General features: G+C 43.6%; 2 protein-coding genes across 2 annotated transcripts in view; one reads left to right on the plus strand and one right to left on the minus strand.

The window, feature by feature from the left end:
• The window catches only part of DOCK3 (dedicator of cytokinesis 3), a 285077-nt gene that overhangs the window by 202697 nt on the left and 66870 nt on the right, over nucleotides 1–15510 (plus strand). Inside the window, exons 15-22 of the mRNA XM_052637625.1 lie at nucleotides 4253–4377; nucleotides 5951–6113; nucleotides 6786–6892; nucleotides 7434–7605; nucleotides 7953–8050; nucleotides 10241–10324; nucleotides 11507–11607; nucleotides 13831–13912. Coding sequence (XP_052493585.1) covers nucleotides 4253–4377; nucleotides 5951–6113; nucleotides 6786–6892; nucleotides 7434–7605; nucleotides 7953–8050; nucleotides 10241–10324; nucleotides 11507–11607; nucleotides 13831–13912 — 932 coding nt within the window. The remainder of the gene's footprint in view (nucleotides 1–4252; nucleotides 4378–5950; nucleotides 6114–6785; nucleotides 6893–7433; nucleotides 7606–7952; nucleotides 8051–10240; nucleotides 10325–11506; nucleotides 11608–13830; nucleotides 13913–15510) is intronic.
• On the minus strand, nucleotides 13232–13771 carry LOC128051233 (glycine cleavage system H protein, mitochondrial-like). The gene has a single exon (XM_052643758.1). The coding sequence runs from the start codon at nucleotides 13769–13771 to the stop codon at nucleotides 13250–13252; it is 522 nt and encodes a 173-aa protein (XP_052499718.1). The 3' UTR covers nucleotides 13232–13249.

Here is a 15510-nt window from a genome sequence, read left to right on the forward strand (position 1 = left end):
GAGCTGGACCTCGAAGACTGAAACCTGTGTAGAGACTGCTTTCAGAGGAGACCTGAAACATGTGATGAGCTGTTTCTCCAAAGTCGCACTAGGATGCAGGTCTTTGGATGATCAGACCTGGCTGCTGAAGCCCACGTTGTTCCCTCTGCTGGATGCAGCTCTGTCCCAGTGCTTCCCAGCCCCTTGGGATTCTGGTAGCTGCAAAGCACTGCTTCCTTCTGAGACCTCTCTCTTTAAGGACCCCAGAATGTTTCAGGCCAATCCCTGACATCGTCAGACGGCCTCAGGTCCCTGACCTGGCTCCCTCCCCAGCAGCTGTTTTGTGTCGACTTCTAGGAATCCGGAGTGTTGCTGGGTAGTGACGCTACTCTGGACAGTTGAACACTGTATCAGCAAACTATAGCCCATAGGCCAAATCCAGAAGCCTTTCATACTGTCCACCAACTCAGAATGGTTTTTTACGTTTTAAAAGGGTTGTGAAAACAAAGAACATGTGGCCCACAAAGCCTGAAAGGTACTTACTATCTGGCCTCTTCCAGAAAAAGTTTGCCAGCCTCTGCCGACTCTTAAGTCCCTAGTTCTCTGACATGCAGCTGTACCAACAGCTGTCACTGGCTTCTGTGTGAAACGGCAAAAGGGACAAAGATTATTTATTCTGAAGCCCTCTTATAAGAGCAGCTTCATTCATTCATCTTCCCATTCAAGAAACTCTGTTGCGTGTCAACTGAGCACCAAGCATTCAGAGATGTAAGGCATTGCTGATGCTCTTAGAGCCTCTGCCAATCTTAGGAAGCAGAGGACACCTAGCAAATGGAATCAGGGCTGCCCTCCACAATACATACTCCCACTTGCTTCCAAAAAGCCTCCCCCTCTCCATACCCGTCCCATCAATCCTCCATGCTGCCTAAGAGCTACCCAGTTCCACACCCCCAGACAGACTTCACTAGCATCTTCCCAGCAGACCCACACTTTATGATCCCCTGATGTTAAACCCTGGAGAGCATCGGAGTTACCTGATACTTTTTAAAGATACAAGTACACAAGCCCCACCCAAGACCTACTAGAATCTCTAAGGGTGAATATTAGAAATCTAGTTCTAACAAGCTCCCTAGATGATTCAGATATACGCAGTGGTCTCCAAACTAATCACAGAAACTGCTGCTCAGGCCTTCTCTTTCCCAACCTTATTGTAAGGTGCCTGTCCTCATGCCTCTCCTGGTAATATTTCCAGGCCACTGGTGCTAAAGTTTACACAAGCCTCATGGAGACAGTATTAACCCATGATCCTACTAGTAGTTTTTGTAAACATGTAACATGCGGTCAGGATAGCTATGAACAGCTGGGACCCTGGGAAGCTCTCTGTAAGGCAGGCCTGGCTCATTAAATCCTGGAGCTCTTCACATTTGTTACTTCTAGTTCCTTGAGAATTAGTGGAGAGTTCAATTTAAATGATCCTCCAGAGAGCTTTTGAGGAGAAGGCCCCAGCTACATTAACAGTTATAAAGAGCTGTTTTCAAAATTGAGGCCATAATTTACAAAATTGCAACTATTCTGACTGAGAATGGCCTTGGTTCTAGGCGGATCTATTCTCTAAATAAAGAAGAAAGATCTGATGAAATCAAGCTGCTTCAGTGTGTAACTCAGAGGGTACAGTTATGTGTATTTACACATTTTCTAGATGATCACAAAAGGCATTCTATTTAAATAGAAAATTTTAAAAGAATAAAACCTGTAAGAATATCTAGCTCAGTCCTTCATTTGAAATTAGCATTCTGGTTTAAAATACCCTGGAGAAGCGGCTCAGAAACTATGAGCTCACTCTATAAAACCAAAACAGACCAAATTCTGTCATTATCCATCTGTAAGATGATGTCCAATTTGATATTAGTATTTATATCGTACAATGCTAGGAAAAGTTTGAAATGTTCCGTTTAGGGACATACTTACTATAGTATGTTACCTTTTGTATAGAGCCACAGAAATTTAAAATGCTTGTACAAGCTAGAATACTGTTGCTGGTAGCCAACATCTGCTTTGAAGAGTCACATGAATTGTCTTGAGAATAACTTCCAGAGAGTGCTGATTTAAACCAGGGTAATTTTAAACAAAGCACCTATTCTTTAGACATTAAAATTCTCTATTCACTTTGTGCCAAATCATCCTAGAAATTGAATAATTACTTAAGTTCCATAGAAAAGCTAATATGTAACTAAGAGGCTATTATCAGGAGAAAGCTCTGAGGTGTCTGTTCCAGTTTTTAAAAATTTAAGGTGTAACCAACTCCGATTTCCCCCATTATAATGGCAATAACCTATAGTTAAGTTCCCAGTAATTTTGAATTTTACTTTCAGGGCTGATTTTTTTCATTCTCTGTTCTGACAGTAGCACACTGATGCATTTGAGTTTTCCTTCTCCTCCTGCTCGCCTTCCCCACCCTACCTGCACAAGAGTGCTCTTTTTAATGACCTGCTGCTGCTGCTGCTGCTAAGTCACTTCAGTTGTGTCCGACTCTGTGCGACCCCGTAGATGGCAGCCCACCAGGCTCCACCATCCCTGGAATTTTCCAGGCAAGAACTCTGGAGTGGGTTGCCATTTCCTTCTCCAATGCAAGAAAGTGAAGGAGGACCCAAGTAGGATTGTTCAAAAGAGGAAGATTAAAGTTCTAGACTCATCAGAATTCAAAGTAGAGGTTCTGATCAGCCCAGGAGGAAAGTCTGTACAGACTGCAAGGATGGACCCCCTGAAGTCGGTCCCACCTGCCCAGCAGTTGCATTTGCATGTGATTTTCAAGAATGCGTTTTCCTCTTCCCTTTGTAAAGCCTCAGGGCTATTTGTTCAGGGAAATAGCTTTCACATGTTAAAGTTCTCTGCATTGTCAGAATAATCATTCCTCATGGACTGCTCTTTTGAGAGTATTATGTGACAAAAAACACATGACAGTACTCGTAGGGTAGGAAGGCAACATTAAGAATAGAAGGTTGGACATGAAGACCCCTAAAGCCCAAGATATGGGCCAGTCTTAGTCTGTCACTGTTTGATGTGTAAGAGACACTCAGACACCCACAGTTAGAAAAGTGGGCAATGCGGAAAAGAGGCTCTCATTAAGTACCTGGCCAAACCAGAAAGCTCGGTAGCTCACCGAAAACAAAGCCTCTTTATGTTATTGTGATCCCAAGTAATGAACAGACTTAGATGTGCCAGTTTCTCTAGAAACTGAAGTGGAAAGACTTTGCTTTCTGAATTGGTTTGCTTTGCAAGTTAATGAATTGTTCCATTAACTTTCAGTTGATCTCTTCAGGCTGCCAGCACATCCTCACTTTGGTCTCACCTGGTTTCCCTTGTCATTTTCTTCCTTTGAACATTCCCTCCCCACCCACCCCCAAAAGGCTTCACTTTTTTTTTTTTTTTTGCAAGTCGAAAGCCCTTCTTTAGTTTGTGTTAAGTAAAATTGGTCACTTTGTGGGTTTAGAAGCTTAGAGCAGCCCATATAAGCTCCTTTTATACATGAACAGACAGTTCCATCCCCCCCTTAAAGAAAAAGGCGTTTGAGACTTGGGTCGTTTCAGACTTGCAGCTGGCTCCGCTCCTGCCCGCTCTGCAGCAGCCAGTGTGGGCTGCAGGGGCTGGACTCAAAGCACAGGAGCCCAACACTGTCGCCCCAGTGCCCAACCTGCGCTTCTGGGGAGTCATCTGCTCCCAGAGCACTTGCTACAAAAAGAAGAAAACCTGACCATCCAGTGACCTCTGTTGGCACCCCAGCAGGGAATTTAACTAGGTAAGCCTGCAGAAGGAAGGAGCAGTGTATCCTCTAGGCAGACTCAGAAAGATGGAGGGCTGCCAAAAGAAAGGTAGGAAAGAGGGAAAGAACGAGGAATTAGTGGTTAAGACATAGATACGATTAAAGGAAGTGCTCTTCCTTTTGACTGTAAAACCTTTCCTCTTTTGGAGGATTAGATTACAGCCATTCTCTTGGAGGGGAGAGAGGCTGAGCAGTACCCCGCAGTCTGCCTTTTCCCACCCTAGCCAAGCTGTGGTGAACAGCGTTAAGATTCAGACTTAGAGGGCACATGACTAACCCACCTGAGTACTGCTGCACTGATATTGGTGGAACGTCCATTGTGATTAACCAAGCTTGGAATGCCCTGAGCACCTCCCTGAACCCTGGAGGATCCAGATGCTAGCCTTGTCCTCCACGCACATGGGGCACAGTGGCTTCTGCAGTCATGAATACGTGGCACTTCTTTCCCCACAGGTGATATCCGCAATGACCTGTACCTCACCCTGGAGAAGGGGGATTTTGAGAGAGGGGGAAAGAGCGTACAAAAGAATATTGAAGTGACCATGTATGTGCTTTACGCAGATGGTGAAATCTTGAAGGTAAGGTTTGCCGGTCAGTTTGAAGTGGCAGCTAATCCTGTAATAATTTCGGTGTTTCTGTGGACTTCGTCCAGAGTCCCATCCTTAGACCCATCCTCCTCAAGAGGGACTGAACTCAAATCACTTCCTAAGGCTCTTCTCTTCAGGGAAACAAAACACAAGACAGTACTCGTAGGGTAGGAAGGCAACATTAAGAATAGAAGGTTGGACATGAAGACCGCTAAAGCCCAAGATATGGGCCAGTCTTAGTCTATCACTGTTTCATGTGTAAGAGACACTCAGACACCCACAGAAATTCTTCCTAGTGTCTGACCTGAATCCTTCCTGTCCTCATTTAGACCTATTCCCTCCAGTTCTGTCCTACATGTTACTTTTTCAGCCACATGTCTAGCATCCAGCTGCTTAGTTTTGGTAACTGTTATTAGGTCCTACTCTTTTGGACCTCTTATTAGGTCCTAGAGGTAATATAGAAGGTTATATTTGCTCTTTAGTAAATGGGTATACCCACTTGCTGTTACCAGATTATGTGACAAGGAACAGCAGACTCAGGCCCCCAAAGGTGGTTTCCAACCAGTGCAGCACAAGGACCCTCTGACACTCTTGATTAAAAAAGAAGACCTGGAGTGCTGTTTTCTGCTTTCATTATGTCAGTTTTTCCCTCAGTCAAGTCATGGTCAAGTCCTTGGCAAATGAGAAGGCATTGTTTGCATGCCAGATGGTAGAAGGCAAATTAGTCTTTTACAGACCTTGCTTCTGTGTGTCGACAACAGCGTCATGAGGTAGGCAGAACAGCAATGATCATCCACATTTTACAGAAGGAAAGAGGTAAAGTTAGTCACAGTCATCTCTCAAAGCTATTTAATAGAAAGAAATGGAGGGAAGATGTGGTATTAGAAACAGAGATATGTGTGTCATTAAAAAAACCCACCTCAAGGACTAAGGCGATTCTTGTTTGCATGAATAATGTGGGGGTCAGCAGAGCTCTCAGCTGTTCACTCTGCCTTGTGTGGACAAGGAGCTGCTCTGGCTTGTATTGCCTGCAGCTTCCCGGGGGGCGTGGGACTGCATTTTCACAGTAATATTTGGAAACTGGGGTCAAGTTAAATCTGGTCTACCTTGGTTATGTCCAAGAACAGTCAGCCACAGGCAACATAAAATGCCAGTGCACCTTTGGGCTGAAGATTAGAAAACCGGTTCTCTCCGTTTTGTTATTTAATTATTTCTCTGATCTGGAAAGCTCTGTGTATGGCTGACTTTGCTGAGTCCATTTCTTTCTTAATGAGGATGAAGAGTCTGCCTTAGAGATTCAGATGGCACCACTCAGCTTCCTTCAGGTGAACTGAGTGGTATGTGCGGTTGCCTCTGCTCCAAGGAGAACAAGGAGCACTGTGTCTGCTGGCTCCATATGCCATCTTCACAGTTGCCCCCAGAGTCTGAAGTTCAGTCACCTGATAGATTTGGCCTGATGGAAAAATAAGACCCTCACAAAGGAAGAAGCGAAATGTCCGAGTGACAGAGAAATCCAAGGGACCCCTCCAGTAGGGTGGCATGTTGCTCTGCTTCTCTGTTCCAGGACTGCATCAGCTTGGGTTCAGGAGAGCCCAACAGGAGTTCCTACCACTCCTTCGTCCTCTACCACAGCAACAGTCCTCGCTGGGGAGAGATTATCAAATTGCCCATCCCCATTGACCGGTTCCGAGGCTCCCACCTGCGCTTCGAGTTCAGACACTGTTCCAGTGAGTGAGATTTCTCTCTCCACATTGCTTTGAGAATATGAATATAACTCTTCCTTCTCTGGGACAGAAATAAGAGTTCTTACTAGTATCAGGGCAAGAAAATGAGGAGTTGTGTACGCAGAGGTGGGATGTCATCAGAGACTGTTTTTTGGACAGTGATCCAAAAATGTGTGATCTGGGGACTTCCTTAGGTCCAGCGGTTAAGACTTCACATTCGGTTCCAGGGTTGTGGGTTCGATCCTTGGTTAGGTATTGTAGCAAATTCAATGAAGACTTTAAAAATGGTCCACATCAAAAAGAAATATTTTTAAAAAATGAGATCTGATGTTGTTGGCCTTTTGTAGTATCTGACTTGGACAGTGGATAATTGCCAGGGTCATTCCTCTTTGGGGGTTTCCTTTGTATATAGTAAACTCCTTCTTAAAGAGCCCCTGGTTTATCAAGACTAGCCATGTAGTTTCTGTTTGGTTCTAGGTAGCCTGTGTACCTTGCAATATAAATGGAAACTCAGCCTAGTACATTTCTGATCCTTCTTGCCATCAGGTTGCTACCTATTTAATGAACAAAGTAAGGGACAAAGAAGTAAAGCACACAAGGTGATAAGGAAAAAGGGAATTTCTGTTGGAAAGGGAGGTGTGAGGCAGAACAACTCATGCTTGCCTCTGATTGCAGCAAAAGACAAAGGGGAAAAGAAACTCTTCGGCTTTGCATTTTCACCCTTGATGCGGGACGATGGCACCACCCTCTCCGATGACATCCATGAGCTCTACGTGTACAAGGTACGGAGCCTGGGTCTGTCCCCGGCTTAGACCACTCTCACATGTGGTTCTCGGTCAGGTGGTTCCCCCAAGTGGGCCAGAGGATCTAGGGTGGGGTGCAGGTGGAGACAGCAGGGCACCCGTGGGCAGGCTTTTGTCTTTTCCCACAGATCACACCAGCAGGGCCTCTGTTTCCAACTTCCCACTCCACTAGTCGTGGAAATCTATTATTCAGCCCCTTTGTGCCATTACAGCCTTGGCTCGTACATTTGGAGACCTGCCATTTGAGACTCTGATTCTGTCAGCTATCACAGCATAGCTGGTACCCAAAGTTTCCTGCACAACAGATAGAGGCCATGAGCTTCGCCATGTTTTCTTTAAAAGGCATGTGAGCCATTCTGGGGGAAGAAATGGAAAACGCTTTTAAAGTGCTTAGGAGCACTCTTCTAACAGGACGTGAGGTCCAAGGTCCAGCCTCAAGAACCCAAAATTCCCTGGGACCTGATGTTTTACACGTGGCTTGGTTCCAGAAATATTCTGTGTCCTCTACTTATGCCTACAGTGTGATGAGAATAGCACGTTTAACAACCACGCTCTGTACCTGGGCCTGCCCTGCTGCAAAGAGGATTACAATGGCTGCCCTAACATCCCCTCCAGCCTCATCTTCCAGCGCAGCACCAAAGAGTCTTTCTTCATTTCCACACAGCTCTCCTCCACCAAGCTCACCCAGAACGGTAGGCCAGGATGCCCGCAGCGGGGAGCCCTCCACTGTCCCCACTTGCTGGTTTGTCTTGCTGATATTTGTCAAGAGACAGAAATTGTTGCTTCTGCTTTTTCATGCCACAGTGAGGGGATTCTTCTCATTCGAAGCTGAAGGAATCACTTAGTAATAGCAAGCTATGGGGTTTTCCGTGGTTTTACAGATGTGTCTGTAGCCTTGATCGCAGGACTCTGGAGGCTGTTTTGCTGCTTCCAGCTGTTTCTGTCTCTCTAGATCCCACACACCCTTGGCAAGGGGAGTCTAGGCTTTGCTTGCCCATGACATAGCCAGGGTTCACGATTTTTGGGGCTTGCTTCCTAGTGGACCTCCTTGCTCTGCTGAAATGGAAGGCCTTTCCAGACCGGATCATGGATATCCTTGGGCGGCTGCGGCATGTCAGTGGGGAGGAAATTGTTAAGGTACGGCTTTCACCCAATTCACATGTGCTAGCTGAGCAAGAATCTGGGCAGAGGGCCTTACTTCCCCTTGATTTCTGCCTATAAGCCTCTGAGACCACTTTTTAAGGTATATAGTTAAGTGAGTAGAGGTAAAGTTATTTTTCTTTCTTTCAATTAGCTTCTTTCTTTAAAGTAGGTATCACATCAGGTTTATTACCTTTTAGAAACAATATTTAAGTTTTAAACCCTATTTTCTGGCTTGTTTTCTTCCCAGAAAGCAAAGTGATAATTAAAGGGCAGTCTCTCAGAAACAATCCCAGTGTGGGCTGCCGCCTGCATGCCTCTAGGTCTCCGCTCGCTTCCTTTCTTCACTTACTCTGTAAACCTCTACCACAAACCCAGCCTGGTGTCCTCCTGGCCCCACTCTCTGGATTATCTAGAAGAACTCTAAATATTCTCCATGAACTGGAACTCCTGATTTTTCCCAGTCTCTCACTTAAGAGTCCAGACCAGGGAACTCTACCCTCCTCTCTGCCTCATTGGCTTTCTCATGTGCTTTTGTGACACTTCCCATCTAATGGCCTGAGCAAACTGACAGCAACACTGCCCAACCCCAGTTGTTACCCTTAGGGCTTCTCCACACCGTGTAAAAGCCAGGTGTTTGCCCACCTGACTTGAGCCCAAGAAGAATCCCAGGCACTTCCCAATGGTGAAAGCCTGGTAGGTGGATTCTGCACAATGGACTGAACTCAACTGAGGAGAATGGAGGTGCTTTGGGTGATCAGCAAGAGCAGTGGAATGTAGGCCAGAGATTGAATTTCAAAAAGGCACTTTGTCCATGTGTGGACACTCTTGGCTCCATCATTGCAAGGATCAAATCTGTTACCACTGCACTGTCTGTACTTTTATTTTACAGCTCCATTGACTCGATAATACACAACACGGTGTCTCCAAATGAGGGATAATTTTAAAGTCTGTGTATTTCTTTGTACTTTTATGAAGTCTTGTATGAATTTTATGTTAATTGATCAGAGTATCATAAATTTTTAAAATAACTCTTTATACAAACAAGCTTTTGAAACTTTATACAAACTAGTTTTGAAACTTAAGATAAATTTACACTCAGGGCATTTTTTCCTTCTAAACATATTAAAAATTTCACCAGTAGAACAGACCACATACTATGAAAGCTCTGTGATCTTTTTAAGGTTGAGTTGTTACATTCCTGACAAGAGAACATCCTACCAGCATTTCTGGTTTTAGCATCAATATTTGTCTCAAGCCAGCCAGGAGAGAATGTAAAGGGAATATGCTAGCATTTTCATTATTTTTTACTTTTTATTGGAAAATTTCAAGCATCCAAAGATGCAGACAGAATAAATAACCCTACATCTCCCTGTCATTCATCCCTGACTGTCATCAACCCCTGGCCAGTCCTGCCCATAAATCCCTCATCCATGCCTTCTACCTTATGTTGTTTTGAAGCAAGTTGTAAACATTATATCATTAAATTGCATTTTGACCAACAGAGTATTAGGTTTGATTTTTGAAGACTGGGAGCATCCATGAATATTTATTATTCTCTCCCTGGACTTTTGCATCTTAGAAAGAAAAAGGCACTTGCTCAAAAAAAGAAAAATGTTGTCTCCAGATCTTTTACCCTCTTTGACAGCCCTCATCCGCTGCATTGTCTCTTCTCCTGGGATACTAATTTTCTAGACCAAAAAATAAGTTTCTGTAGGTAAGGCCTAGCTTGTCACATCCTTATCCAGATGTCTTCTACAGAGGCAGGTCATAGTAGACAGTAAGAGACTGCTGAATTTCGGGGTCCCAGGAAAGAAAGCACTTTTTCTCAAAAGTGAATTTGGCATCAGAATCAGTTATGTTGCCTTCAAGATTGCTATTCTTTATGGGTGGTCTAAATTTTTTAGGTAATTGCTCTTTCCTTATAAGTTTAGCACTTACCTAACAGGAAGAGCCTCTTTAGGTCTCTCTTAGGGCCCTTTGGGCTATAATCAAACACCCAAAGTTCACCTAGTTATTTCTTGGCTAGGTGGAGATGGAATACCAGGTTATTTTTAAGTGGTAGTTTGAGGTCTTAGGAGATGTTTGATTTTGTTTGTTTGGGAGATAAATTCACTGGTGTTTGAACGTCTGACTGTGTGTCCAAGGTCCTAAGACCTGAGCCCTCTGGTTTTTATGCTGTTGCAGTTTCTGCAGGACATCTTAGATACACTCTTTGTGATTTTGGATGATAACACAGAGAAATATGGCCTGCTGGTATTTCAGTCTTTGGTAAGTCTTAACTTTCCTGATTTTTATTGATATTCCTGTCACATACTTTTTGAAAATCTGCGGAAGGCAGTTTATTTGAGTGAGTCAGCACATGATGCAAATGAGCCCAACAGGAAAGGGACTGATGAGTGTCACCAAGGAAGACCAACAACCTGCCTACCTGGCACATCTCTATATGAGCAAATCTGGACCTCTGCTTTGTGGTTTTGATACTTAGTCTCATACTATCGCAGGGTTGCTGAAATAGTGACCTACACCAACAAAAGGCCCGGAGACCAATAAAGGAAACAAGACAGCTCGTTTTCCACTTACAAAGTAGGATACAGAAATTTTTCTGGTGGTCCAGTGGTTAAGACTGCACCCCCAGTGCAAGGGGCCTGGGTTCAATACCTGTTCAGGGAACTAGATCTCACATGCCACCACTAAAGAGCCTGTGTGCCACAGCTAAGACCCAGCACAACCAAGTAAATAAATATCAAAAACAAAAACAAAGGATAAGCAGAGACTCTCTGTGCTGGTCTGAGCATCACACCCTGTCCCTGTAAACATTTGTCTGGGAACCAGAGTCTCAGAAGGTTGCTCAGTGAGAAAAGACAGTGATCTGAATATTCAGTGCGTTTTGTTGAACATGTCCAGTCCTTCAGGAGGACTATGTGTTCAACGACAACCAGATACTTTAAAGTCTGTATGATAAATGAGCAGCAGACGCAAGAGTTAGAGTGGTATTTTGCAGTTTGTTTCTCTGGCTTTTCTTCTTGGCTCCGTGGCCAACCAACCCTAATTTCCGAAGGGTGCAACCTTCTGTAGGATGATTTGGCTCAGAGGATAGTATTTTTTTCTCTCTTTTCCAGGTTTTTGAGATACCTTAATGTTTGTGCCACAACACAGATATTGTTTTGTCTTCCCTTGGTCCATATTGTACCACTGAGCATTATTGTGAAGAGAGAAGGTCAGAGTCACTGGTGTTGACAAATGAGTCCCATGTTTGGAATGAGAGGCCAGGGTTGTTAGCAGTAGAACAAACATGCCAGAAATACATACCCGGAATGGCAGTCTTACATCCCCTGGAAACACTGGAGAAAACACTTGTAGTTTGCCATCCCTTGAAGAATCAAGAGTTGTTTCCTTCTGGGGGTAGGTTTGAGGCCTCCACTGAATTCTGCTACACCTTGTCTCTCCCAGGTATTCATCATCAACCTGCTCCGAGACATCAAATATTTCCACTTCCGACCTGTAATGGACACGTACATCCAGAAGCACTTTGCTGGAGCCCTGGCATACAAGTAAGTTGCATTTGGCATCATCATTAGGACTTGAGTTTGAATAGAAAGACAGGCTTTTGCCATTGAGAATGATGTTAGCTGTGGGCTTTTTGCTGACGTTTTATACTGTAGTTTATTACATAGTTTTCATGCTTTTCCTTCTAAGAAATGATGGAAGAGCTGCTAAAAATATCTTGTTTTTTCAGTGAGAAGCATGTGAATAGCTAAATATACCATCCACAAATAAATATCAAAGGAAAGAAAAGACGGTCAATAAAAGAGATAATACAAAGAGTAAACACGGGAAGCACTCACAGGTTATCTAAAGCCATTAGAGCAATTTTAAAAGTTGCCGTATTAGTCTATGGAATGAACATAAGTTTTGAAGAGATAAAACCTGAAGGGTAGTGAAGCTGTGGAATCACTGGACTCTGATACTTTGATGTCACTTTGGAGAGAGCAGGCACTGTGCTATAGATTTTACACGTGTCATCTCATTAGAATTCACAGTAATTTGAGATGTACTATTGCTGCCTGTATTTTAAATGAAGAGAGTGAGGACAGAGAGCTCACATAACTTGCTCAAGGATGCAGAGCTCGAGACTGATATGCCCTAGATGTGAACCCTGCTGTCTGCAGAGGGCCTGTTCTCTTGACCTCTGAATTCTTCGGCCATGTATATGTGCAGACTTTCTGACCCTGTAGTCCCATGCCACTCAGATAACTTGGTCCTAAGGAAATAAGATCATTGGGATGGCAAGGAGAGGCACATGGGACCATACACCTTTATTCAGAGCCTGCTATTTACTAGTCATTGTTGTATATTCTGGAGACTTAGCAGTTTTCAACAAAGAAAACACACATCCAGCCCATGACTTTGGGAAAACTTTATTGTAATCAAAAGAAATGTGTCCCAGGGGAAGTGGGAAAGAATGACTCCAACTGCTGATTGAAATGTGGCATCTCTTGGTCAGGAGTGTTGTCTGGTCTCAGGTGGTCTAAAGATTCCACAGCTGTGATGAATCCATCGCTGCATTCTAGCTTGTCAGCAGTATATTATTTCCTCTATGGCTAATTTAGGACTGCAGGTATTTCAGGCTGCATTGCTTTTTTTTTTTTTTTCATGATTAAGAAGTTGAATATTTTATTATTAAATTGTTTATTCTCCTGCAAGGCTGTTACTTCACTGTATAAAAATAGCACCAGCAAACACAGTATATTGCAAAATTAAGATAGTAATATTCTTCATTGGACACTATACAGCTAACAAACTTTTCTCCACTGGCAGTTATTTCTAGTGGGAAGATAATTTTGACCCAAATCCAAGGATAGCTGTAAGCAAGTTACAGTGTCATATAAGGTTTAAGATAACCATGTTATCCTTGAATTACATAATTTTTGTAATTAGTTTTACCAGAGATAATTTCAGGAATTCTGAATATTATAACTGGAGCCTAGCCTAAAAATCACAGGATGCTGTGGAAAAGATGCACAGTGTTTATCTGAAGTCATTAGAAAGTTAAGCGGTATTTTCTTTCAGGAAACATTGTTACAAGTAGTTTCTTTTGCTAAAAGTTGCTTTTTAAATATCTATCCACCACTAATTTAAGACAACTATGCTAGATTAAGTTGTTTCAAAGTAGTTTATTTAGGGGTTCCATTTTCACTCCTCAATAGATTTTATGTATTTCTCATATGCTTCTTCACTCATTAGTTCATCTAGTTCTGAAGGGTTACTGAATGTCATCTTGATCAGCCAACCATCTTCATAACACGACTTGTTGACAAGTCCTGGATTTTTTGCTAGAGCTTTATTAATTTCAGTTACTTCTCCTGATAGAGGAGAATAGAGTTCACTAGCAGCTTTCACACTTTCCAAAGCACCAGACTCCTCTTGTTTGTTCAACTTTGTCCCAACTTCAGGCAGACTACAGTAAACAACATCTCCCAAAGCTTCCTGTGCAAAATTGCTGATTCCCACTGTTCCAACACCATTTTCTGTTGTTACCCATTCGTGTTTTTCTGTGAATTTCCGCACTGACAGCAGAGCAGGGCCGGTGTGCAGCGCCCTGACGGCACCCGCTCGCAGTCCCCAGGGCCGCAGCGAGCAGGGCGCGCTGGGTGCCGAGATGGCGCACAGGCTGCCGACCGCGGCCCGCACACTCCGCACCGCGCGCAGCGCCATGTTCGCACCTGCATTGCTTTTGGATTAAAGTGGGGTTTCTGGACTGTTCTTTTTCCCAGGGAGCTAATCCGCTGTTTGAAGTGGTACATGGACTGCTCAGCAGAACTGATTCGTCAGGACCACATTCAGGAAGCCATGCGGGTAATGTCCTGAAAAGGGCCCACCCCTGCAGAACTTTGCAAGTAACCTCCGTGGAGTAGAGTGCAGGATAAGTGTAGACAGTGTGGAATGACTGCCTTGATCCACCTAACTGCCCTTTTCTCCCTTTGATTTTGCCCTAAAAGGTCTTTATTCCTCATCATTGTATCTGAGAGCAGGAGGGAGGGATGATGTGCATGCGGCTCGTAGTCATCCCCATTGCCTCGCTTCTACCCTTAGTGTCAGTCTTTGCTTCCACTGGCTAAAGTAGCATATCTCCTTCTAAGCCAGTGTTGGTTAGAAATAAGCCAACATTGATTAGAAATAAGATTATCTGATACTTTCCCCTTCTTCAGTATTTACTGAACACTGTATTTTGTATAACTGTTTTAAGTAAAAAGAACTGAGTGAATGCACTGTATGTGGATATGTTGAGAAGAAGGTAATCTTAAAGCCATGATCAGGCAGCGCTTTGCAGTGCTGGACAGCTCCCCTTTCCAGGGGACTGTCCACACTGTGAGTTAACTACACTTTCTGGTAACTCGTTTTCTCAGGACTGCTGCTTCTGCTGTAGAGAACCACCTATGAGAATGTTGATTTCTCTCTTGCTCAGCAGCTCTCCATATTAACTATTTTTTTTTTTAAAAACTTGTATCCTCTGAGAACTCACTTAAAGCAAGTTCATGGTTTCTATCTTTCCTTTCGTCCCTGTCTTTTCTTGTTCTTGTTTTAAGTTGCTTTTTAACCATGTCTTTCCCACCCTTTCTAGTTAGTAATAAAAGAAGAATGGCAGCAAAGTAGTTCTGCTTTTTCTCTGTCCTATTTGAATATCTCATCATCTGCTCTAAGTACTAGTGGGCCTATGCTTGTGTTATTCGTGTGGTAACAGTTCAAACACATGTTCTCCTAAGTATCATCAGTTTAAAGAGGCAAAATCAAATCATAAATCTGTATTTTCCCTGCCTGTTCTCAGCACATTCTGTAAAAACCTGAGGCCGCAAGTCTCACTTCTGACCTTCATGCAGTATGTGTTAGCTGGGCAACCAGCATGTCATGGCTGCTGAGATGCAGAGAGGAGTAAGACTGCCCTCTCCCCTGGAAGGACACATCCCCTGTGTCCTAAAGGGAATTAGGTGCAAACACAAGTGCAGAACAGAGTGCCAAGTGTGATGTGAGGGCAGGGCCTGGGTTCTGTTCTTCTCTGAACCCCAGCACCTGTGAGGTTCCCTGCATAATTGAGGGGTACACATGGAGTTAAATGCAAAAAGTTCTGTGTGAGTTCAGAAATTAATTGCTCAAGGCCTTGGAGATGGTATCTTAGTTTTCTTCTAAGAGTCATTCATTCAGCCAATATTGCTTGATACCTGCCATGTGTCAGACATTGGGTTACCCACTGGGGATTCAGCAGGAACCCACACAGAAAGGTTCAGCCTTGATAGCACCTCCATTCACGTGGGGAAAAGGCAGACAATAAACATGTCCAACAGATAAACCATAGAAAGATAAACATACAAAGTCAGTGAGGAAAAAATTAATTATGCTATTAAAGAAATAAATAGGATCTTGGCATAGAATGGCTGGAGAGGAGGTTTTACTTCACA

The sequence above is a fragment of the Budorcas taxicolor genome, chromosome 1 (assembly GCF_023091745.1).
Source record: "Budorcas taxicolor isolate Tak-1 chromosome 1, Takin1.1, whole genome shotgun sequence".
Taxonomy (NCBI): Eukaryota; Metazoa; Chordata; class Mammalia; order Artiodactyla; family Bovidae; genus Budorcas; species Budorcas taxicolor.

Bases quoted from the DNA above. Each gene is read 5' to 3' on its own strand.
- LOC128051233 (XM_052643758.1), bottom strand. From the start codon at position 13,771: ATGGCGCTGCGCGCGGTGCGGAGTGTGCGGGCCGCGGTCGGCAGCCTG.